This window comes from Medicago truncatula, chromosome 5 (assembly GCF_003473485.1).
Source record: "Medicago truncatula cultivar Jemalong A17 chromosome 5, MtrunA17r5.0-ANR, whole genome shotgun sequence".
In the NCBI taxonomy this organism is placed as follows: Eukaryota; Viridiplantae; Streptophyta; class Magnoliopsida; order Fabales; family Fabaceae; genus Medicago; species Medicago truncatula.
Genome location: NC_053046.1, coordinates 8,147,775 through 8,173,013, shown reverse-complemented (window position 1 = coordinate 8,173,013; position 25,239 = coordinate 8,147,775). Strand labels below are relative to the sequence as shown.

General features: G+C 32.4%; 3 protein-coding genes across 3 annotated transcripts; 1 reads left to right on the top strand and 2 right to left on the bottom strand.

The window, feature by feature from the left end:
• The first annotated feature begins 9,891 nt into the window (after window positions 1-9,891).
• Window positions 9,892-15,705, top strand: LOC11405663 (beta-galactosidase 3). Its single transcript, XM_003612044.4, has 19 exons — window positions 9,892-10,278; window positions 10,384-10,479; window positions 10,615-10,727; window positions 10,822-10,888; window positions 11,234-11,326; window positions 11,488-11,631; window positions 11,744-11,832; window positions 11,919-12,024; window positions 12,111-12,198; window positions 12,414-12,532; window positions 12,617-12,781; window positions 12,949-13,124; window positions 13,503-13,612; window positions 13,697-13,806; window positions 13,899-14,009; window positions 14,085-14,198; window positions 14,282-14,484; window positions 14,571-14,907; window positions 15,110-15,705. The coding sequence occupies exons 1-19, from the start codon at window positions 10,114-10,116 to the stop codon at window positions 15,233-15,235; spliced, it is 2,532 nt and encodes an 843-aa protein (XP_003612092.1). The 5' UTR covers window positions 9,892-10,113; the 3' UTR covers window positions 15,236-15,705.
• Window positions 15,706-16,518: 813 nt separating this feature from the next.
• Window positions 16,519-19,131, bottom strand: LOC11405991 (thioredoxin H1). The gene is made up of 3 exons (XM_003612043.4): window positions 18,930-19,131; window positions 17,143-17,265; window positions 16,519-16,913 (listed from the first exon to the last, which is right to left on the bottom strand). The coding sequence occupies exons 1-3, from the start codon at window positions 19,023-19,025 to the stop codon at window positions 16,770-16,772; spliced, it is 363 nt and encodes a 120-aa protein (XP_003612091.2). The 5' UTR covers window positions 19,026-19,131; the 3' UTR covers window positions 16,519-16,769.
• Window positions 19,132-21,216: 2,085 nt separating this feature from the next.
• Window positions 21,217-23,294, bottom strand: LOC11412169 (protein RTE1-HOMOLOG). Its single transcript, XM_003612042.4, has 3 exons — window positions 23,144-23,294; window positions 22,682-22,996; window positions 21,217-21,855 (listed from the first exon to the last, which is right to left on the bottom strand). The coding sequence occupies exons 2-3, from the start codon at window positions 22,961-22,963 to the stop codon at window positions 21,433-21,435; spliced, it is 705 nt and encodes a 234-aa protein (XP_003612090.1). The 5' UTR covers window positions 22,964-22,996; window positions 23,144-23,294; the 3' UTR covers window positions 21,217-21,432.
• Window positions 23,295-25,239: the final 1,945 nt, after the last annotated feature.

Below are 25,239 nucleotides of genomic sequence, written 5' to 3'. Positions count from 1 at the left end.
CAACATTTTATGTGGGGCTTATTTTGATAATTAAGTGTAGACTCTACATGAGTTTCAACTAATAAAAAAGTGAAAGTTAGTCTCTAACATTTCTCTTATCTAATAATAATGTTCTCACGGTGACAACAATAGTTAAACTCACTTCCCAATAATGTGCAGAGTTAATATGAAGTTTGAAAACAAGAGCTACAAAAGAGGGGGTTTTTGTTGTGGTCGTCAAGACTGAGGATGTGTGGGTGGTACCATTGAAAGGATTAAATTGTGGAACATCCATGGTTGAAGAAAATGAGGAGATGAGGCTGCTAAATAAAGCAAGAGCATTCCCCTCTTGCAGAAGGAAGAACCCCCGCCCGAAGTTAACTCAACATCGTTGGTGAAGGGGAACTAACCCTAGCAGAGCTAAGTTAGGAAAAACGTAAAATCCTTTGATTTCTTATAAGTCGGACTACTTAGTTTTCTTGTTAAACCCAAACCACATCGAAGGCCCACATTATGATGAGTTGTTTACTTTTATCGCCCCTCTCATATGAAGTAATAAAATTTTCTTTCATTTTTCCCTAAAAAAAAATTCGCTCATTTTCTACTCACGTGTTTATAGTTGATCCCCTCCAATTTCTTTTATTGACCAAATATGTGTTAAAGACTTCCAATGTTATTAGAATATGTTTGAAATGACAGTGAATTTGATCTAATCACGAACGTCGTAATTTTATTGAAGTCTTAAAGTATAACTTTTGCTAAAATAATGATGATATCATTATTGCGTTAAACTCACTCACTTTCAATTAAAATCTGCACTACATATATTCAAAGGAGAGTATGAACAAATGAAATTATCCGTATGTAATTTGTCTCATTGTACTCTTTATCCTTGTATATTTATACAAACAATAAGAGTAAAACTCAAGCAACAATGACAGAATAATGATATTTGAACCAAAAATATATATATGAGAATGTTAACCAGTGCCTTAAGGGTATTGATTAAATATACAAAATAAGTAAATTTTTCATAAAAAAGTTATATAATTATTATACTTGATTAAAAGTAACATCTTATATTTTCAAAACAAAATTTCTACTTATAAATTCCTTAACCATGGCCCTGAGAGCACTGGTTAACAAGACAAAAATTATATAGTATAAAACATATAATTTACAATTGTTGATGTGACTAAATTAGTGAGAGAAAGGTGATATAAAATCAACATCACATACAATGTAACTCGAAGAATTTTGTTTTATCAATTACAGCTTCTAACAAAAACAATCAATGTGAGGACAACTAACTAAACTAACACATACAATATATACTCCAATAACTAAATACAGTGATCATTTGTTTCCAACTTAGGAGAGAATTTGTTATTCATTACAAGTATGCAGTACGCTCCATTCGTTTGACCTCTATCTTTTTCATAATTTGGAAAGGAAAATCATTGTTCATTTTTGCTTTGGTATGGGGAAGACTCCAATTATATTGTTTGTGAAAAAAATAATCTAGTTTATTAATCATTCTTGTCATACTTTTACCATAACAGATTACAACAAAATGATTTCACAGGATCGCAATTTCATCGCAAAACGTGGAACTCGCATAGAAAACTGCAAAAACCGTACATGATTTGGATGTATTCAAACTATTTTTTGACTCAACCATATAGTCCGGTTTGCTGTTTTTATTTTAGCAATCGAACCAAATCGCAACATAAGAGAAATACTAATTAAACTTGTGTCACCCAACCTAGTACTCATAGAAACTCAATGAAATTTTTTATTGAATGACATTTTTTTTTCTCGTTTTTTTTTACTAAGACATGTTTTTCTCTTGATAAGTTTCTTCTATACTTTTGATTTGAAAAATGTATTTGTGTGCTTTAATTTACTTGCACTTTTACATATACGTTTATGTTAAATATATCTTGAATAATAGAAATTCAATGAGAACTTCTAAAGAATGATAGAATTTTAGTCTTTTGCATTTCTTATTTAAGATAATTGCTTTTTTGTTCATATTTTTAATTTGATATATGTTGATAGGACATTGTTGGATGAAAATAAAATCGTAATGTTGGATCAAATTTGAAACAGTATTGAAAACAAACTGCTTTTAACTTTTAACTTGATTTTAACATTGTAAACAAAATGTTGTATTGTTTCGCAACAACTGAACCAACTCAAACCACATTGGTTTGATTTTCATTTTAAAAGACAACCAAATCAAACTGCATTTTTTACCTTATAGTTTAGATGACTTTTAACCTCAAAAGCGCTACACAAACACCCATAATTATTAACACATAATAATTGATAACAGCTTTTATCTCCTTTAGGTTACATAAACATAAAATTGAAACATAACTGTTGATTCACAGGGTTCTTGCCTAATTGCCTCCTTAGAAAATGATTAGCTTTGAATATTGTAATATTCCACTAGTGTTAGCTCATAAAACCTTTGACTGCTAAAAACTTTAAAAAGCACTACTCCTTAAACTAACCTGGTTACTCTTGAAGAGACAAATTAGGCCACAAATTGCTTAAACCTTGGACTTTGCATAATTATGCCCATAAGTCAAAGTCACCTATGACTTTGTGGGAAACATCAAAATCCTTATTTTTTGTGGCGCCATGTACAAATCCATCAAAGTCCCGCCAAAACAAAACATAAAAGTAAATGAAGTTTGAGAGATCAATTCAGTTATGTCATAGAGAAATTAGTTTAATAATAATTGAAAAGGAACGCGTATCAAACATGATGGACCAAAAGGAGTTACTTTAATTTCTTTTCTTTTGGACACGATGTTACTTTAATTTCTTGATGAGAAACTTTATATATACGATGAAAAATACAACCCAAAAATAAAATAAAAATAACAACCTAATCCACTAGCATCATCAAAAGCTTGGGGCTGGCCATTATTTACATTTTATAGGTTCCAAACTCCATAGTGTACCGTGACTACTGACTAGTAACTGCATAGTGGCTTGCTCACTAAAAAAGTGCACTATTCTTAGTTTATATTAAACCTTACGGTTGAAGGAATCTCCACAGATCTAAGAGCGTGCAAAATGGTAATGAATCCAATTCTTTCTTTTTCTCAAGGCACATTCCTGGGGGTTTACAAATACAAATTACAAACACACACTCTTATGTAGCAGGTACTAGCTAGCAATAGCATGCAGCTATAGTTGTTAATGTAATTTTCTTAACTTACATTTAAGTCATGTGATAATGAATCATTGTATATTGACTCTGTTGAGAAGAGCTACCTATGCTTAGAGACCGTTTTCGTGTCTTTGCGGTTCCATGCCATTTTAAGCTAAGCATATAAATTATATTTGGAATAATTTTTCGGACAACTGTCTTTCATATTATCATTGTGTGTTTTTATTCTTTTCTAATCCTCAATTGGAGCTACATAATCCTCTGTTTTCGTAAAGAAACAAACAAATTGAACTAAAGCAAGGGTCATGGGAGCATTCAACGTACACAATGACACTTTTACAGATAAACAAATCAATATTACACATTAATATTTCATCAGAATAAAGTGGGTGGAGCCATATTTATGGATATGATATAAGAATACAAAGCCATTAACCATATACTGTAATTTTGCAAGTATATGTCAACAAAAGCATATGCGTATTTATTTTATAAGCATTTCAAATTTGCAAAACATACATAAATCATAATTATATATGACGCAAATGAGACATAAAAATTGATGGTATATATAAATGTTTATGGTATGGAATGGTGTCTAATACTTCAAGTGTGTGATCCCCGTGAGCTTAACTCAGTTGGTATGAATATTACATGTTATATGCAGAGGTCAGGGTTCGAAACCTGGACACTCTACTTCTCCACAATTTAATTGTGTGAGCTCTAGCCATTGAATTGCTTGACAAAAGAAAAAATACTTGAAGTGTGTGAAATGAAATGCAAGTCGAATACGTTACTTAAATTAATATAAGTAGGTGGCCTACAAAATATAAATTATCACAACAAACGGAGTGTGGCTAATGCCCCACCTCCATCCTCTCACCTTCAAAATTCCAATCTCCATCCGTCCTTTACGCCGTTAAACGTTGAACAAAGCTTTTTCTTTTTTAATTGAAGAAACATGTTTTTAAGGGAAACATTGAAGAGAACTAAAAAGACTAAAGTAGCCAACCTAGATTTTGTTTGGTCGGTAAAGAGTTGACTCGTACTCTGCAGGGATATGGATACAATTCTCGTTGTCGGCGTGAGAAAGATGCATATTTCATACTCATGTTTTGACCTTATAAATTTGTAGATTTTTTTTTTAAGAATTCTAGAATTTAATTTAGATTTCCATATTCCGAAAATAAAAATAAAAAAATCAAAGTAATAGCAACTTTTTTTTAATTACAAAGTGATACCAACTTCTTTTTATTTTAAACAAAGTAACACTTTTTATAAGATGCATTTTAAATTATTTATTGCATATTTTATAAAAAAAAATATCCTTATATGAGAAAAAATATGTATATATCTATTATTTTGATCAGTTGAAAGAAAATGAGAATTAAGATACGAAAATTACCTGAGTAATTTCTCCTAAAAAAAATTACATGAGTAATTTTAGAAAAAAAATAGATATTAGTAGGAATTTTTTTGACTAAAAAAATGCATCCCTTTTGTTCAAACGGAATTGTGTATACATAATCGATGAGGTAGCTTCCAAATGATAGCCAAAACATGGCCATGTGGGACTTCACTTTTTTTTACTCAATAATATGATATCATGAATATTATGATTTTTTTAGAGTATCATGAATATTATGACGTACCAACCATTTATACTGGTTAAGTCATGCTTAATCGTTTGACCTTGGTCTGATTGAGCAGCACATGCAATGTGATTTTTTCATGCTTAGTCATGGATTGTTGTTATTATTGTAGCGTAACAAAAAGAATTAGTAAACAAAATTAGAGGATCGCATGCACACACAAGTAAACAAAATAAGTACTTTTGCTTTATTTATCTTTCTATGCCTTGGGATGTTTTTATAAAAAGTGAATATTCGGTTAAGGAATAAAGATCTTTAACTCTTTATCTCCAATCAAGATATTCATCCAAAGCCTGCAGATAATTAAACAAAAAAGGTCAGCCCCCTCGTGGAATGAAAGAGTGCATGACATATATAGTACTATTCTCCATTAAGAGTCATGTCTCATACTTATGATTTTTTATGTGTCTACAATAGTCTAAAATTCTAGTGTGAAAGCATGGATCTTTTATTAATTTTTAGTTTAAGAGTCATGTTTCATGCTCATGATTTTCTATGTTTTCACTGTAATATGAAATTCTTGACTACAACGATATACATATAACCTCATAAGATTTAGTTTATGTAGATGAATTGAAATCAAATTTGGTACTCCAGAAATTACAACACAACACTAACATACAATGTACAGATGTACTAACAACTTGAGCCAAACCACACTGATTTCATAAGATTTAGTTAACCATAATTAATCTTTTCGATCTATAAAAAGATACATATATTCTCAAAAGTGTCATTTATACAAATTTACTTCAAGAGATAAAATAATTATTAAAAAATTATAGTAATTTAAGAATATTTTAGAAATGATACATCATTAAAGCCAATTGCTAAGTCGACCAATCATGTAGGGCTATGGGAGTCCATTAAGTTTGGATTCACATTCAACTCTACGTACGTGTTTGGTTGCACGATTTCATCTCCAAACGCACATTTATGGACGATTTCACCGTGATTTATAGAAGCTTCAAAAGCAAGCTTATATAGCAACTTAGTTTTTAGACGCAAAAATGGTTGACGTGCCGCTATAACAAACACACGCTAAGTTGGTCGCTTTAAGGGCTCACTAACTCTTTTGGACACTAAGTCGTAGGTGGTTTATAGTATCATTATATGTAATCACTTTATTTGTATTGATTATTGAAAGTGGTTTGGGGCAGAGAGACAGTTCCAGTTTTGTTTATATCACTTTATCATTAAATGCGCCACATTATAATTTGGAGTATAGTTTCTTGTGTTCTTCTGGAATAAGTTTTATGGAAAAATTTAAAATAAATTTTCATTGGTTATCTGTTATGGAGAAAATGAGAGGGAGAGCAAATTAATTGTAATTTGCATTTAATTTCATTTTGAAAAAAATGATTTTTTTGAAATAACATGATTAAATATGTTATTGGTTTATAATTTGGGACAAAAAAAATGAGTTTTTTTGTTTGTAATTTAGGACGGAGGGAGCACATAATTAGCATAAAAGAACCAAACAATTGGACCTACGTGGTTAATTAACTTCACCAATGACGAATTATTCAGGAGAATATGAGTTAGATTTCTTAATGGAATAATTATTGGTCAGATTTTACTTACCTCCTGATCGAACATTAGATTACCAATACTTCTTTCTCTTGAAAACCAAATAATTAATATCGAAAGAAATATATCAGCACAATTACCAAGTCATATATAAATGAGTATTTTATATACTTAAACTTTTTTTTACCCATGTACTGTAATTTTTTTTGAAGTCCGGAAACAAGTGACAAACATCATTTAAACTACTCACACATACTCCCTTCGTCCTAAAATATAAGCAAAAAAATCTCATATTCTTTGTCTTAAAATATAAGCAAAAAAGACCAACTTTTATGTTATTATTATGTTTTTTCAAACAAATCATCTTTTCCAATGTAAAATTAAATGCAAATTGCATTCAATTTGTTCTCTTTTTTATTTTCTCCATAATTTTTAACTAATGAGAATTATTTTTACATCTTTCCATGAAACTTATTTCAAGGAGAACACAAAAAATTATACCTCAAATCACTGAGTGTTAGTTTTCTTAATAAGTGTGAATTAATGTTTTTTGCTTATAAATTAGGACGGAGGGAGTACATCTATGAGAATTTAAGTTTGAATTAAGATATTTAATATAATAATATATAGTCGGTTGAGCGAGACCTTACAAAAAAACTCTACCTAATTTTAAAATAAAGAAAAATAAATAAACTGTACTTAATTATTATTTTTTGATCAAGTAGCATATATGTTAGAAATTCAACCAATTAATAACATATATAATCTTTATTATAGACCATATAAATAATTTAATGAATGAATTGAAAATGTTAATTACAATTTATTATATACCTTTTTTTTTTTTGAGCAAATTTATTATATACCTACTCACTATAATACAATGTCCCTTTTATATTTGGAAAATGCTAGATATCAAGAATGATTTTATAAGAAAGATTCAAGAATGACATGGCACAATAATCACCTTTAGATTTCAGTCTCATTTATTAATCTTTCATAAAAAAAAATACATAACACCCACCACCCATGATTTCCGACCAGGCTGAGATTTTATTGGCTAACATTAGTTTCAAGACTATTTCTTGATAAAATCTAAGGGTGATTATTCTGCCATGTCATTCTTGAAATTTTCTTGATAAAATCTTTCTTGATATATAACATTCCTCTTTATATTTACATGAACATAAATGAGGGTCAAACTAAAATACGACAGTTTCCCCTTAACTTATGCTCCTCCGGTCATGACTCATGGGTGGAAAGTTGAGACAAAATGAAAGCGGTGGGACTTAGGACTTTGGTATCATTTGAAAAGGCAAAATAAATTGACAAAAAAGATATCATGAGTTTTAGGGTATTATTATTACTACCTCCGTCCCTAATTATAAAACATTTTTGAGAATTTTTTTTGTCATTTTTTATAAGACTCATTTTCTATTTCCAACTACATTAATTATTGGTTTAAATATGTCTTTAGTCCTTGCACTTTCATCAGATTTTGGCATTGGTCCCTATATTTTTTTTTGTTTGGAATTGATCCCTGCATTTTGTAAAAATATTGGTATTGGTCCCTCTATTAACTTTCTGTTAAAAAAAACACAAAACTATTGGTATTAGTCCCTGCACTTTGTAAAAAATATTGGTATTGGTCCCTGCACTTTGTAAAAATATTGATATTGGTGCCACGTGGCGTGAAATGATTGGGCCACGTGGCACTCCGTTGGTTTTATGTTTTTTTTTAACAGAAAGTTAACAGAGGGACCAATACCAATATTTTTACAAAGTGCAGGGACCAATGCCAAACAAAAAAAAGTGCAGGGACCAATGCCAAAATCTGATAAAAGTGCATAGACCAATAACACATTTAAACCTTAATTATTTCTTTACATACATGCCCCTAATTATTATACATCTTTTTCTTCAATCAGCAATAAATAGAATGTTAAAAACATAAGCCAACCATCTTTCTTAAAGGATAAAATTGTAAAAACAATAGTAATTACAAACATATTTAATACAAATATCCACTATCTTAATTCCCGTTATTTTTTCAAAAGAGCCTTATAATTAGGGACGGAGGTAGTATTATTATTATTATTATTATTTTTATCTAATGGCTAGAACTTACACAATTTAATTGTGGAAAAGTGGAGTGTCCAGAGTTCTAACCTCGACCCCTACATATAAAATACGATATCTCTACCAACTGAATTAAACTCACGAGGATTTACGGTATTATTTATTTTGTCTACAATTAGATGGTTGATTAAGTTATGCTTTTTCTTGGAGGAGAAGAACCATAACAAATCAATCACGTTATTTTACTTTTTTTTTTTTGTTACAATCACGTTATTTTACTTTGTTAATTCCTATTTTACTATATTTTATTTTGTTGACTCCTAAATACTCCATCCGTCCTAATTTATAAGAAAAAACCATCAATGTACACTTATTAAGAAAAATAAAACATATTAATTTGAGGTATAAATTTTTGTATTTTTCTTGGAATAAGTTTCATAGAAAGAAGTAAAACGAATTCTCATTGGTTAATGATTATGGAGAAAATAAAATGTAGAACAAATTGAATGCAATTTATATTTAATTTTACTTTGAAAAAGAAGATTTATTTGAAAAAACATAATAATAGCATAAAAGTTGATCTTTTTTGCTTATATTATGGGACAAAAAAAATGTGATTTTTTTCTTATAATTTAGGACGGAGGGAGTATTATTTTAAGAGAAATGTTAACGAGTGCTTCAGGGCACTCTTTAAGCACCAAAAGCAATAAATTTTTTATGAAAGTTTGTACATTTATTGCATTGAAAATTAAAATCTTTAACTTTTTAAAAAAATAATATCTTTTTAGAAATGCTTAAAAAGTGTAACAAGACTCTTATTTTAATAATACAAGAAGTAGTGTTTTTATAAAACAAAATTGTTCATCATTGAAATTGTGTGGGGATAGGAAATGGCCGTTCTAAAGAGAATACAAAAAGGGTTTGACGGCTCACCGTTGGTTGGTTCACATGATAATATTACTAGTACCATTTTTACACAACAAAGAAGGCAAAGTGAATGGGTTTCTTTCTTTCTATTTTGTGTAGCAGTAATTGTGTTCACATGAATCACCATTCATTGAATGGGCCATGGTTCCTCATAAGTGTATTGCATTATCTATGCATTCACTAACTTAACAAATCCATGTGTCAATAAAAAAATACTCCCTAACAAGTATTTTTAAGACATTAATTACAGTATTAAAAATAATAAATTTGTATTAAATAATTATGTTATTATTACATTAACAAAAATAACAATTTATATTTTCAAAACAAAATTTTTATTGAAGAAATCCTTAAACAACGCTCTTAGAACATTCGTCCACATGACCTTAAACAAAATCATGAATAAATAAGGGAATAAGTAGGTTCCCAGCTAGGCAGGAGGGTTAACCGACACATTAGGAGTGAGTCTGAATTGTGAAACAGTTGGAACAAAAGTTGTTAGATTTTGATGACTTTTCTTATTACAAAATATACTAAAAATAAATTGGTCTCTAGTCTCTTACGTTAGAACAAAAAAGAGTGAATGAGTGAGAGTGTTGTGTGGTGTCACCATAACCTTAACCCCTTCACCATTCTCATAGGATACCACAAACCCTCCTTTTCCTTTTCGACACACACTCTCTCTCTTTCTCTCTTCCTTCACTGTTCTTTCTGATCCTACATTTGACTCTGCCATCAAAAAACAGTGCTTAAGAAATTATGGAAACTACCTCAGTTTCCAAATTTCTGTTTCTTTTTGTTTCCCTTACATTGTTCTTGGCTGTTTACTCTGATGTTACATATGACAGAAAAGCAATTATCATCAATGGCCAAAGGAGAATCCTTTTTTCTGGTTCCATACATTATCCTAGAAGCACCCCAGATGTATGTTCCTTCTAAATTAAGATAATGAAGATAAAAATTGAAACTTTACCTTTTTTTTCTGTTTGTTTGTGATTTTTTTTTACATATGCAATTACCCTTTTGCAGATGTGGGAAGATCTGATTTACAAAGCTAAAGAAGGAGGTTTGGATGTAATTGAAACCTATGTGTTTTGGAATGTTCATGAACCTTCTCCTGGAAATGTACTTTACTTTCACACTCTCTTTCTCAAGTTTTTTTTTTTTTTTTGTTTTGTTTAGTTTAGTTTTGTTTTTCTTTGTTGAATTTGAGTTTTATTTTAATTTTTGTGTATACTGAATGAAATTTGTTCAATGCAGTACAATTTTGAGGGAAGAAATGACCTTGTGAGGTTTATTCAGACAGTACATAAAGCAGGACTATATGCTCATTTAAGAATTGGACCTTATGTTTGTGCTGAATGGAATTTTGGGTACTTTACTTATTATTATCTTGAAAAGTTTGCTGTTTTGGTCTTTTGAGGGGTAATTTTCCATTGTTTAATGATTTTATGTTGTCCTGTGCAGAGGTTTTCCTGTTTGGCTCAAGTATGTTCCTGGCATAAGCTTTAGACAAGACAATGAACCTTTCAAGGTTTCTTTCATTTTTTAAGCACTTTCTTCAAAAACATTTTTTGTTAGAACATTGTTTTTATATATATGACTAGCGAAACCAAGTGGTTGAGCTCAAGTGGTTAATGAGCTTCACTGAAGGTAAAATCGATTGGGGGTACTCGAGTATGAACCCTGGAAGAAACAATAATTGGCCAAACTTTACTTACCTCCTGACCAGATTTCAGATTACGAGGGACCTTTTCCTTTAACCTGGAGGGTTAAGACGAAATATAAATATGACTAGGGACAAATTAGAAGGAAATTTGTGAAATTCCTTCATTTATCAATTGAAATATTTTTTTTTTTTTAATGAATGGTTTTGCAGAAAGCAATGCAAGGGTTCACTGAGAAGATTGTGGGAATGATGAAGAGTGAACGTCTCTATGAGTCACAGGGTGGCCCTATAATCCTCTCTCAGGTGTGTAACCTTTATTGTTAATTTGCTTTTTGTGTATTTGTTAACTATCAAACTCCCTTTAATTGTTTTTAGAAAAGGTGCTAATTATGGTAAATTTTTCTTCTAGATCTAACTCTGTAGCAACAATCATAATGATGCATATACACTATATGTTGTTTCAGATTGAGAACGAGTATGGGGCACAGAGTAAAATGCTTGGACCTGTTGGCTATAATTACATGAGCTGGGCTGCGAAAATGGCTGTTGAAATGGGAACTGGGGTTCCATGGATTATGTGCAAGGAAGATGATGCTCCAGATCCAGTGGTAAGCATTCTCATTCTCCCCCTTAAAAGTTGTTAACATTATGCACTGGTAACATGTGGTTGCATATTCAGGAATTCGGTTGATAAATTAATCTGTTTTCTGTTATGTGCAGATAAACACTTGTAATGGCTTTTATTGTGATAAATTTACTCCCAATAAACCCTACAAGCCTACAATGTGGACAGAAGCTTGGAGTGGCTGGTAATCATTTTTTTAAGTTACTTACTCCCATATTTTGGAATTGCGGAAATGAATTTGCTTAATTTTTTCTTTTGTCAAACATGAAGGTTTTCAGAATTCGGAGGTCCAATTCACAAAAGACCTGTTCAGGATTTGGCATTTGCAGTAGCCCGATTTATACAAAAAGGAGGATCCTTTGTAAACTACTACATGGTTGGTTTTCTCGTACCGATTTAACAGTCGAAAATTTGGTGATGAATTGATGACAGCCACTTGAGTAACTTACTTCGTTCATGCAGTATCATGGAGGAACAAATTTTGGCCGCACAGCTGGAGGTCCTTTTATCACTACCAGCTATGACTATGATGCTCCACTAGATGAATATGGTGAGATCTGATAGTTCACAAACACCACTTATGCATGAATTAGCAATTTTGAGTTCTAACACTTACCACACTTCACTAGACTGAAGTAACACAATATTATTCAATGCTCTAACTTCAAGATTTTGTTGTCACAGCTCACAACAGTACACCGTACACACAGGCTAAATGGCCTGAGGACTAAACTGACTACTTTTTGTTACAATAAATATTGACAGGTTTAATTAGGCAACCAAAGTATGGTCATCTAAAGGAGCTTCATAAGGCTATTAAGATGTGTGAGAAAGCTTTAATTTCAACCGACCCAGTTGTTACCTCATTAGGAAACTTCCAACAGGTTAAACTCACTTTCAAACGTTATTTCCTTTCACTGTTCCGTAAGTTCCTTTATTGACACAGGTGGGTATCCATCCTTTCTCAGGCTTATGTATACACCACAGAGTCTGGAGATTGTTCGGCTTTTCTCTCAAACTATGACTCCAAATCTTCTGCAAGAGTGATGTTCAACAATATGCACTATAACTTACCTCCGTGGTCCGTCAGCATCCTCCCAGATTGTAGAAATGCTGTTTTTAACACAGCAAAGGTATGTAACAGAAGCGTCAGATATGAAATCATCATACAACATTGATACTCAACAATCACAATTATGCTTCCTGTACACAATTTATTTACCTTCAACATCTCCATTCATAGAGATTTAACAATTTAGCGTTTTGTTAAACCACTGAATTCATTTTCTCCCTATATTAGGTTGGAGTGCAAACATCTCAAATGCAAATGCTGCCTACAAATAGTGAGAGGTTCTCATGGGAGAGTTTTGAGGAAGATACTTCTTCTAGTTCTGCAACTACAATAACTGCTTCTGGTCTCTTGGAACAGATAAACGTAACGAGGGATACAAGTGATTATCTTTGGTATATAACTAGGTAAGATTCATTTTGTAAGTTATTTACGTTTGCTCGTTAATTGATGTTATTGTCATCAATTGCCAGAAATTACTTATGCCTTTATATTTCCTAACTAGTTGAAAGTGTCATTCTTTATTTTCATCCCACATACATCGACAATGACTGTATTGAGTCATAATGCTTAGCAATTCTCTTGCATTTTTCTAGCACACTCTAGATCTCTAGCAAGTTGCATCAACCATGGAATCAAGTGGTTGATATTTCTATATGCTGTATTAAAATTGACATCTAAAATTGCACGACTTTGACATTTTGACTGAATTCCTAAGGTTCTTTAGCTTCTAAACAAAAACTACTTCTGCTGTACTAATTTATTTCATGTCAATGTGTCGATAGTGTTGATGTAGGTTCATCCGAATCCTTTCTCCATGGAGGCAAGCTCCCCAGTCTCATTGTTCAGTCAACTGGGCATGCTGTGCATGTTTTCATCAATGGTCGACTTTCTGGTATGTAGTTAGAGTTGGTTTCTTTAGTATATCTAACTTCCATCAAAAAGTTAAAGGAAACATGATATATATGATTGAAAACAGGTTCTGCCTATGGAACGAGGGAGGATAGGAGATTCAGATACACTGGCGATGTAAATCTTCGTGCTGGAACAAACACTATAGCTTTGCTCAGTGTTGCTGTTGGACTTCCAGTAAGTTTTGTTTTCTACCTTTATTTTCTGAAATTCTACTGCAGTATTTAGTACTTACTAATATCATTCATCTGTGTTTTGTGCTGTCAAAGAACGTGGGCGGACATTTCGAGACTTGGAACACAGGAATCCTAGGTCCAGTTGTTATCCATGGACTTGATAAGGGAAAGTTGGACTTGTCTTGGCAGAAGTGGACTTACCAGGTTGCTTAATCGTACTTTAGCAGCTTAAGTTGACATAGTTACAAAGAAATTTCAATTAAGATGATCTCTAAACAGGTTGGGCTGAAAGGAGAGGCCATGAATCTTGCATCTCCAGACGGTATCTCTTCTGTAGAGTGGATGCAGTCTGCGGTAGTTGTTCAAAGAAATCAGCCACTGACATGGCACAAGGTACAATAAAAATGCTTAAGGTCGACATAAATAAAATATTTGACCCCAAAAATGATGAAATAACTGATCAGTAAACTTCGCAGACTTTTTTCGATGCTCCTGAAGGAGAAGAGCCATTGGCATTGGATATGGACGGTATGGGTAAAGGTCAAATATGGATTAATGGGATAAGTATCGGAAGATACTGGACTGCTATAGCTACTGGTAGTTGCAATGACTGCAACTATGCCGGGTCATTTAGACCTCCAAAGTGCCAGCTTGGCTGCGGTCAACCAACTCAGCGATGGTAAGTTTATTTATTCGTTAATTAACATTTTAGGTGATGCATGACTTGGTTAAAAAATACCTAACATGGGTTACTTCATGTTTCAGGTACCATGTACCGCGATCTTGGTTGAAGCAAAACCATAATCTGTTGGTTGTTTTTGAGGAACTTGGGGGGGACCCTTCAAAAATTTCATTAGCAAAGAGATCAGTGAGCAGTGTGTGCGCTGATGTATCAGAGTATCATCCTAATCTTAAGAATTGGCACATTGATAGTTATGGAAAATCGGAAAATTTCCGTCCTCCAAAAGTTCACTTGCATTGTAATCCTGGTCAAGCCATCTCTTCCATTAAATTTGCAAGCTTTGGAACTCCGTTGGGAACCTGTGGGAGTTATGAGCAAGGAGCTTGTCATTCTTCTTCATCTTATGACATCCTAGAGCAGGTAACTTAACCATTTTCTTCATTTAACAATCAAACATTGACTTTTAATATTATAAAAAGTTATATTGTCTCTAGTTCAGTTGCTCAGTGTTAATAGACACTAAATTTGAGACTAATTTTGTTTTTTCCGTCTCTAATTTCTGTCAACTTTATTTTTGGATGATAACGTTGCTGATGCTATTTGTTTTTTCATTTTTACACAGAAATGTATAGGAAAGCCAAGATGCATAGTAACTGTATCAAACAGTAATTTTGGGCGAGACCCGTGTCCGAATGTATTGAAGCGGTTATCAGTTGAAGCTGTTTGCGCTCCGACTATTGCCAATTAAAGGAGCTGATTAGTTAACAAAGCACCCTTTTTAAGTGTAATTTGCAGTGACTTTATTAGCAAGTAAAGTTGAAAGAGTAATAAGAGTAGAATAGGTAAAGTGCGAATAGTTTTTTAGGGGAGTCAGTATCTAATATGCTGTGCCAAAGGCACATGGTTTTTATTTAATTTTAAGCAGTGTTGTTTTCTTAATGGGATTGTATTTAAAATTAGTCATTTATGAATAGTTGAATCTGAAACCAAGGGTCTAAGAATTGGACCCTTGTGTTGAGAGTGTGAATTTGGAGTCAGTTCCCAGCCTATATGTTTTAGTTTGATATGGCACTGGGAACAAAGGCAATTTCAGTGTTTTCGTTTGTTTTACTTACTGGAGTAAATTAAACTCCAAATTAGGTTCAAGTTAGGAATGGATCCTAATGTAACCATGAAGTTTGTTAGAAGTTTATTCAGTGCAATTTGTCTATTATATCACTATTTCTCTACTGTTTTTTACTTTACTAAATGACATTACTCTCATGCAATCAGTTTGAGATAGAAAAATAATCCATACCTATTTTGTTGAATCAAGGTATACTCCAATCAAGATATACAAATTGTTAATATCTTATAGGGTGCGTTTGATTTGCTAAAAAATGAAGGATAGGACAGAACAACTCTAGTTGTCCAGTGTTTGTTTTGTAAAACTGTTTCAGATACAGGACAAACTGGAGGCAAGAGACAGGACAAAAACTCATATTTTTGTCCCTCACCAAACCACAACACAACTTTTTGTCCTACGTACAAGTTGTCTAAAATACCAAAATAACATTGTCCCCAAAAAATAGTATAAAACAAAACATTACTCAATGCCATAAAAAAATTGTCCTGTGTTGTTATGCCTTGTGTTGTACTGTTCTATCTTGTACTATTCTGTCCAGTACTTACTGTTTTACAAACCAAACACACCCATAATAATACTATTTCATACACACGTGTTGTGACTTAAGTATGAAATATCGCAATTTGATAGTTTATAAGTAAATTCTATTTTAATTAGAATTTCAAGAGGTCAGTGGCTATCCACTTCTCCCTAACTTTGCATGGGGTGTGCATCCTTGATCTAAACTTTTTATTCATAAGTGCCACACATATGCCTTTGAAAGCCAAAGATCTAGCGCAAGTGATTGATACATAATGTCGTAAACTCTTGAGTACCGAAACGAATTTGATTCCTACTACAAAAAGACCATATCCCCTTGAATTCAAACTTTAAATCCAAAACAAATAAAACTATAGTTCCAATGGTGAAGAGGAAAGTCAACAATGTCATAAATTAGGATTGCATAATATAACATCATCATCCACCATTATTAAGACAAGAAGGAATAAAGTCTTGGAAGTCATAGACGATACGTCACCATCTATATAAAGTTGTAAGGTGCAAAAAAAGAAAAAAAAAACGTTCACTACAAGATAATAATAATGAAAATAAAGATGGCATCACAGTAAATATTATTATGTCATTGTAGATGAAGCCAACAATACCACCAACAAAATTAAACATTGGCTGATGCCACATGTTTCTCTATTGTCTGTGTCAGCTCATCTTTCTTTGCTCCTACCACTTTGCCCAAAATTGTTCCTTCTTTCACAAAAACAAACGTTGGCATGGCTTCAATAGCCCAATCTTGAGCAACAGACTGCAATTCAATCAACAAATTATTCATGATTAATATCTATTTATCGAATTTCCTGTTTTTTTAGGCAGAGTGCAAAAAGTTTTACACTGACGTCCAATAAAAATCTTTAGTATTTTACGGTCATTTTTCAAATGGGGCTACAAAGTAGGTTTATGTGACAACATGATTAGTTTTATAACGACATTACATCCTCATTAAACTCTTGTGCAAATTAATTAGAATGTGTTACCTTCAATTCGTCCACATCCACCTTAAGGAATATGGCATTTGTATACTTCTTGGCCAACTCAGCAAGGAATGGTGCAATGAAACGGCATGGTCCACACCAAGAAGCAGTAAAATCCACAACAATCTGGATCAATTAGAGAGGTAAGTACATGTTAAATTTTGAGATAATAGGGTATATGCACTAAGTTAAGATATGATGCTAAGGTAAAACATTAAAAAAAATTGATTTTGAAAGGTTTGGGAACTGGAGCATGCAATGCAGCTACAGACAGAGGAGCATGTAGGTCTATAATTACAATCATTAGATGATAGATATCTTCCCATACAAACAAAATCATCACATTCCAACATTATAAAAATCACCCTGTTGCAATTGGCACACTAGGCCTACAGCACTCACATGCATGTTTTATCAATAAGTCAGGACTTACTATATCTAATCAATCAATGATATTAGACAAGAAAGATGAACTGCAGAAGATTGTGAAATATTCATCACGCGGTACACGATACTAACATGCCGACACTATAATATTAAAAATAGAACTAATTGAATGTAACAACATGTTTTGGTGTCATATCGGATGCTAGACACGTCTTCAATCTAAAGTTTCGGAGCTACATAGGACACGTCGACACGTATATCAGACACAACATTGATACATACGCATATACACTTCTAATAATTTAAGAGAAAAAAAAAAAGCGATTGAATGTACATGTGTGGGTGATGTGTTAGTGTCCAACATTAGCATGCCTTGGACGCCAAACACATTTTCAATCTGAAATTTCAGTGCAACATATAATCAAACACTATTTCTAATCAATCAATGATATCAAACACCACACATGATATTGACATAAACAAACATTGTATACAACACTGACGTATCGACACTAATACTAATAATAATTTTAAAAATATAACTATAATTGAATGAATTGAATGTAACCACATGTGTGTCATGTCGCACACCAAACATGTCATCAATCTAAAGTTTCAAAGCTACATAGGACATGCCGACACGTACATGAGAAAGAATATTGACACATCGCATATACATCGATAATAATTTGAGAAAAAAAGTTATTGAATGAAACTACATGCGTGGATGTTGTGTTAGTATCCAACACTAGCATGTCTCGGACACCAGACATATATTCAATCAGAAATCTCGGTAATAAATATGGTCAACAAACAAGCTACAGGTGTGTGACTTAACATGATTTGCACCATCGCAGGTTGCTACATGAACTTGGACGGTTACAACCACGAGACAAAGATGCGGCAATCAAGCGGATAACACACTTATGATACAATTACGAGGTTTAACAGCAGCCTAATTAAGCCTTAACATCAACTTTTTCAAGTTAATGTTCCCCAAAATTAACATTTTTCTTAGACATTACCGTGAATTGAAGGCACCAACACAACGATCAATTTATAATAAAACACAACACACAACAGTACGTCCAAGAATTATACACATCATAATTATTCATAAACCTAAAACTACCACCTTATAACAAAAAAAAAAAACAAAAAAGAATAATGTATATAATCATGATCGCATGAGAATAATAACCAACAATAATCAAATCCATAGAAATTCTTTTTCACATCAATATTTCAATAACAGATGCATTATGTAACAAAACAAAAAGGAAAAAAAATAATCATGTCACGTTCACAAATAAAAGCCATAAATTAAGATCAATATTTTGAAGGCAAAATAAGAATAAACAAAAAATAGTTTGATGTATAATTAAAAGGTACTAATAATATACCAGTTTCTTGGATTCATTGCCCCTATGGAGGATATCGTTCCATGCATCAACGTTGTGAACGCCAATTACTTGTCCCTCTTCTGATGAACCTGCCATTATCTCTTATATTTTTTTGTTTAAGATTTTGATTTTAATCTTAATTTCAAAGAAATGTAACAAATTGTATCTATGATCACTGCTCGCTCTGTCACTGCGTTGTTAAACAAGAAGACGCACGGGTTAGGAAGACTTGTAAATAAAAGGACTAGTTTTATTACTATTTTACAAGTTTGCCATCAACCGACAAATAATCTCCATGCAGTTTTTTATTTATTTATTTTTTAATAAAATATAGCCCAATAATGTTTTTTTGTTGCAATAAGCCCAATAAATTAATGATTTATTTCATTCCATAAATGACAATCAATCTTCTTAATTTGGAATTTAAATACCATCTCATACATTGAATTCATTCAACATAAAAATAAAGTATTTCCTAATTTTTTTTTTATAAATATTTCCTATTTTATAACCATAAATACAAAATATTCTGTAAGTTTTTTTTTCTTCTTTTAATATGCATTAAATCAATCCCTCCTTTGTGCAAATCCGACTCAATCAATGCATTCTTTTTATTTTGTGTTTCCACAAGTGGTACTTTTGTGTATAACTCGACGTGAATAAACTTTGCTGATTCGGGAAACAAAAATCAACACGGGGTTATGTGTCCCTAAAACAAAAAACGTGTGTTGTGTGAGGGTGAATTGAGGATAGCTACCATCTCTTCTTTTGGTGCGAGCAGGGCCGCAGAAAGAAATTAAGTTTAAGGGGACCAAACATAAAAGTATAATTAGGCGAAGAAAAAAAATTAAATTCTAAATATAAAAAGAACAATGTTTTCTTCTAATAACTTAATCTTCATGCTTGTTTTATATTTTGGTTAGTTAAAAGACTTTTGTGGAGTATTTACCATGATCTTTTGAGAGGCAAACACTATGGATTCCATTAAGTTATTGAACAAATAGATTATCTCTCTTTCATTAAAATGATAGAAGATGGTGCATGTTTCATGTAATTTTCATCATTGTTGTCTTAGATTAAGGTGGTGTCTCCTCTGTCGTCTGATTTTTATTGTCAACATGTTTCTTGTTAAATTATTAATCAAGTGGTTGACCCTGATGATTATGGTCTTAGTTAATGTGTTCCTTAAAGATGTTTGATTTAGTTTTGGATATTTTACCTTTGCTCATCTTGGAAGTTAAGCTTGTAGGAGTATTCTTTTCCTAAAAGTTTTTAATTTGCTTTGAAAATTTGGCTCCTTTTGTTCACAATTTATTTTGGTAGAAAATTAGGTTTTTAAGTATCTCAAAATATTGAATAAACAATGTCAAGTATACAATATCTTATAAAGTTCACAAAAAATAATTATAAAGACTAAAAATAGTACTATAGACAAAATTGAAAAATCTTGGGGGAACCATTGCCTCCACTAATCCATCCCCCTTCCAGCTCTATCCCTGAATACGAGAATGCAAAATATATAGGAGTCTTAATTTCTGAAATGTTATTCAACATCCGAGACAACACAACACAAACACCAAGGTTATTTGTGTTTAGTTCAAGGATACTTTACTCCAAGGATTTAAATTTTATACATCAACTGTGTAATTTTTTTTACATATGCATTTAGTAAACTATGCCACATAAAAAATATATATATATATGGAGATATTTTAGAAACTAACTTATAAAAGTGCACTATGATGTGATTTGATTAGATACATGTTTAAAAATAAATTAAATGTATGCATTCAAAGTCAAATTAGAGTTGAAAAAAATTCCTCCCCAAACACCAAGCCTAGAATCAAACAAATTCTGGTTGAAATGATAGGACAGAGCATTTTAGAGCATCTCCAATGCGAGATGTTTTGTCCATTAGTATATTTATATTAGCTACTCCCATTGGAACAGAAGTAAGATGGATCGCTACTGAGATACAGTGCTTCTACTCTCTCTCTCTCTCATAATTGTCGGTATCATTGCATATTTCAAAAAAGAAATAATGATTGTTGCTGAAATAAAATAATGTGAAGTTCACCTTTTTAATAGGAAATGCTCCATCATCTTGATGAAAAACTGTAAACATTTGGTCCCAAAGGATAGTTTCTTTAGGACCAAAGAACATTATCCTTTGGTAGTGCCAAATACATATGCTGTATTTGCAGTATTTAAATGTTAAAAATCACACATAACATGATACCTTTGAGGAATTCCTACCGATGCAACTAATCTGTGGTAGCTAATGATCTGAAATCTGAATGCATGAAGCATATGGTTATGTTTCACAAGCATGAGAATGCATTACATTTTTATACAAAGTAGAATGGGCGCCAGTAAGAGAAGCAGATATACTACAGCTGAATATGATTCTCAAATCTGAACATAAAGTACACAGTTATGTTTCACAAACTTGGAATGTATTGCATTGCAGTTTTATACTAAATATCACTGAGAAAAATAGATACTACAACTGAATCATATCCTTAAAACAGTATGTACCAAGAATGAACCAGCCAATAAGAACCGAAGTGAATAAGAACCAAAATTTTAGGAAAGTGAAGCCTCCCAATGTGACTCCAAGAAAAAATACAATCACAAATGGTAAAATAGTTCGCAGCATAGAAATTTTGCTGACCCAGCGCCCGTTGAGTAAGATGAAAACTGCAAGGTTCACCACATTCCATCCACTGGACAGATAGCCGAGCCTGTTCAAATTATTGGCAACAAAGGAGTGGCAGTTGCATGTAAAGAGACTGTATGATCGGTGTTGGAATTCTTGCGTACTCTTCAGTAGAGCATCGTCCCAGGTCCTCAACTCGCCTCCAGTTTCATCCTGCATGTAGTGTTCCTCACCCTTGTAGGCAGACTGGCTTAAGGGGATGCAACACTGCCAGCAGTTATTTCAAACATCATTAGAGAAGCAATAAAGGAGAAGTAAACCAATGGGTTAAAAAGATGTAATGCAGTATACTACGACAGAGTTATCAAATAAAAATTACAGCGTAGCAAAATTTGAATAAATCGCTATTGTACTGCAGTAGGCTACACAGTACAAATTGTTGTTAAATAGCAGCACTATAGCATGTAGCGTAGCGGAATTTGAAAAAATCATTATTTTCCACAATCCGCGCTTGACATAAGATGTTCTTAAGATATATAGGTCTTCACAGTAATAAACATAGACAGCAGCAATTACTACTAATTTCTAGGAATTGAGCTTATTCCCAGCTCGAATGGCCTACTTGTCTCCCAGTATATGGACACATTTGAGGCTTGTTGGATACATTTGATATGGGTTGAGCAGAATCAACCCATACTCCACTTTGCACCTATACACTTCTACAACTTGTTGATGGTTCAATAACTGCAGACTCCAAGCTAGTTCATAGCATCGTTGGTGCCTTACTGTACATCACTGTCACATGTCCGGATCTCTCCTTTTCTATCAACAAACCCTCTCAATTTATGCACAAGCCCACGCAAATTAACTTCCAGCAGCTAAAAAAGGTGATGAGGCATCCCAAACTCACAATAAAGAAACTGTTTGATTTGCAAATATATGCCTTTAGTGATGCTGATTGGGATGACAGCATATATGATCATATTCAGCTTGTACTATAAGCTGCAAATAAGTTGCTTATTGAAAGATGGGCTATGTGAAAGAATCTAAACAAGAATAATAAATTAGTTAACAATGGTACCCAGAAAAGTACCTTATCTTTGGGTAGTTGAAGATATCTGGTAGCGGAACCAAATGCGAAATTATCAACACAAACAAAATTAGGACCTGCAAAATCCAAAATAACACCATCCTCTCTACAAATACCAATGTGACCAATGAAAGGAATGAACCATGAGATAACAGGAAGTGGTGACCAGACAATAGAGCACGGAAAGCGAGCTCTTCTAGGATCAATTTGCATGGTATTAATTCGTGAAAAACCATTTTCCATCATATGTTGCTGTTCTGGATCCAAATCTAATTCTGCTTCCATTTCATAAATCGAAACAACACTCACTTTACCTGCCTGCACATAATAATCGATTATTAAATTATATAAGCTAAATTGCCATCATATCTGCTTTAATTCCAAACAAACAATGATTTTTTGTATATATCATGCGAATTACGTAATAACAGAAATGAGAGAGAGAGAGAGATCCGATCGAGTTACCAGGTGAAGAAAGAAGTATGTGATGTACGGTAACTACTGGATCATTTCTGCGGCCGCGTCCAATTTCATGCCAAGATTTGGGAACTAGTTATTAATACCAAACAGAGTATCACGCGTCTCCGTAGTTAGATTTTAAGCTGCTAAAAAATTATTTTCAACTACTTTAATAAAAAATTAGTTAAAAACTAAAATATTATAAATTCTAACTTTTAATTAAATTCAATTCTACTATCCCGTAGGCTTACACAGTTGGTAGAAGTATTGTATATTATACGTAGGGGTTGGGATTCGAACCCCCACACCAAACTTCTCAACATTTAAAATGTGCGAGCTTTCGCCACTATGCTGCTACTTACATAACTAAAAAATAGTAATATTTTTTTAATTACTAATCTATCAAAATCAATTTTACATTCATAAAATTAATTTAAACATCTTCAAAGCAATAACCAAACATACACCTGATTATTGGCGTATAAGTGAGTTGTTTAGTAAGAACCCGCTTAGCAGCACTTAAGCAACAAATTTGATTGTTTATATGATATAGATTGATATCATATATATGATATTGAAGTTGCATTGAAATTCCACTTTGTCACCGACAATTAATTGATTCAAAGGGTCATTTAAGCAAGTAGTCAAATGTCTCATCTCTGACTCTTGCGTATGGTGAACCCACCTTCTATGCCCTATATATAGTACTAACGACAGTGGAAACTTTGTATCCCTAACATGGTAACTAGAAAAAAATCCCACATGGTCAAAGTTCTTAGGATGGTTGAATATATATCTGTGTGTGTATGCCTATATGCGCTTTGGGAAAATATATTTTGTTTTTCAATGTGATTCTTCTTTACAGAATCATGTTGTTAACTCAATATTAGAGTTGGATTAATGAAGATAACGTGGGAATTGAGTCCATGACCCACATTATGCATGATAGTGAATATTAAAGTTGTATCGGAGATTCACATTGCAAGACACCCTATTTAGATGTATACTAACTAGTATGCAAACCCGTGCCAAGCACGGGCTAGAATTTCGTGATATTTAAAATATTAAGTAAAGATTTGATATCATTCTCATTTGTCTGGTTGTTCTCTGTGCAATGGGTCAATCAATGCTAGTGTTGGCTCACTCGTAAGACCCAACAATGGTATCATAGCTTAGATTGACTCTGTGGAGAAGCAGAATTGGTTTATGGTGGTAGATCTCATATGCAGAGAGTCTCGTACTTGAGGGAGAAATGTTAATGTGTCAAGTGCGAGTTAAAGTCACATTGGATGTAAGAGTAGATGTTGAGTAACATATAAGTGTTATGATCCATATACATAATTTCATAAAGTTTGGGTTGAAGATGTGTTGTCAAACTCACGTGTATTGTTCTCTTTGTTTAATGTGATTATCAAACTCGATGCAGAATCTCCCGAAAGTCACAAATAAATTATCTTTTAATTTTTTGATGTCGTTTGTTTGTATTTTTTATCTTAAAATTTAGTTTTTAAATGTCATTGTTTTTCATCTGAATTTTTTTCATTCAACCTCTATTAATTTAAATTCATCAACTTTTGGACTTTGGCGGCAAGTGGCAATGGAAAATTGCAGATGTGTTATGCTGAGTTCACAAAATACATGTTTATTAGACATTTAAAATTATGTGACATTTCTTAATTGAATCAATTTTTTTAGTAAAATAATTACCCAAAAATCTCAAACTCCTTTAACAAGCTCATAATATCACCGATAATTCACACTACTCTCTCTATACTCTCACGAACATAATGCACAATAATTATTTTTTTCCTTATCTTCTCTCATGTTCAAATTCCTTTTTCAAATCCGTTACTTTTCCTTCTAATTTCTTTTTTGTCTTCACATAAAAGAAAGGAATATAAAAGGCTTAATTACTCTTTTGGTCCCTTAACTTATTTTTTGTTTCGTTTTGGTCCCTTAACTATTAAAAGTTTCGTTTTGATCCCTTAACTTACTTTTTGGTTTCGTTTTGGTCCCTTAACTCTTCCTCCGTCAACCACTTTGGTCCTTTATGTTAGGATGAATGTATTAGAGTTAAAGACCAAAACGAAATCAAAAAAATA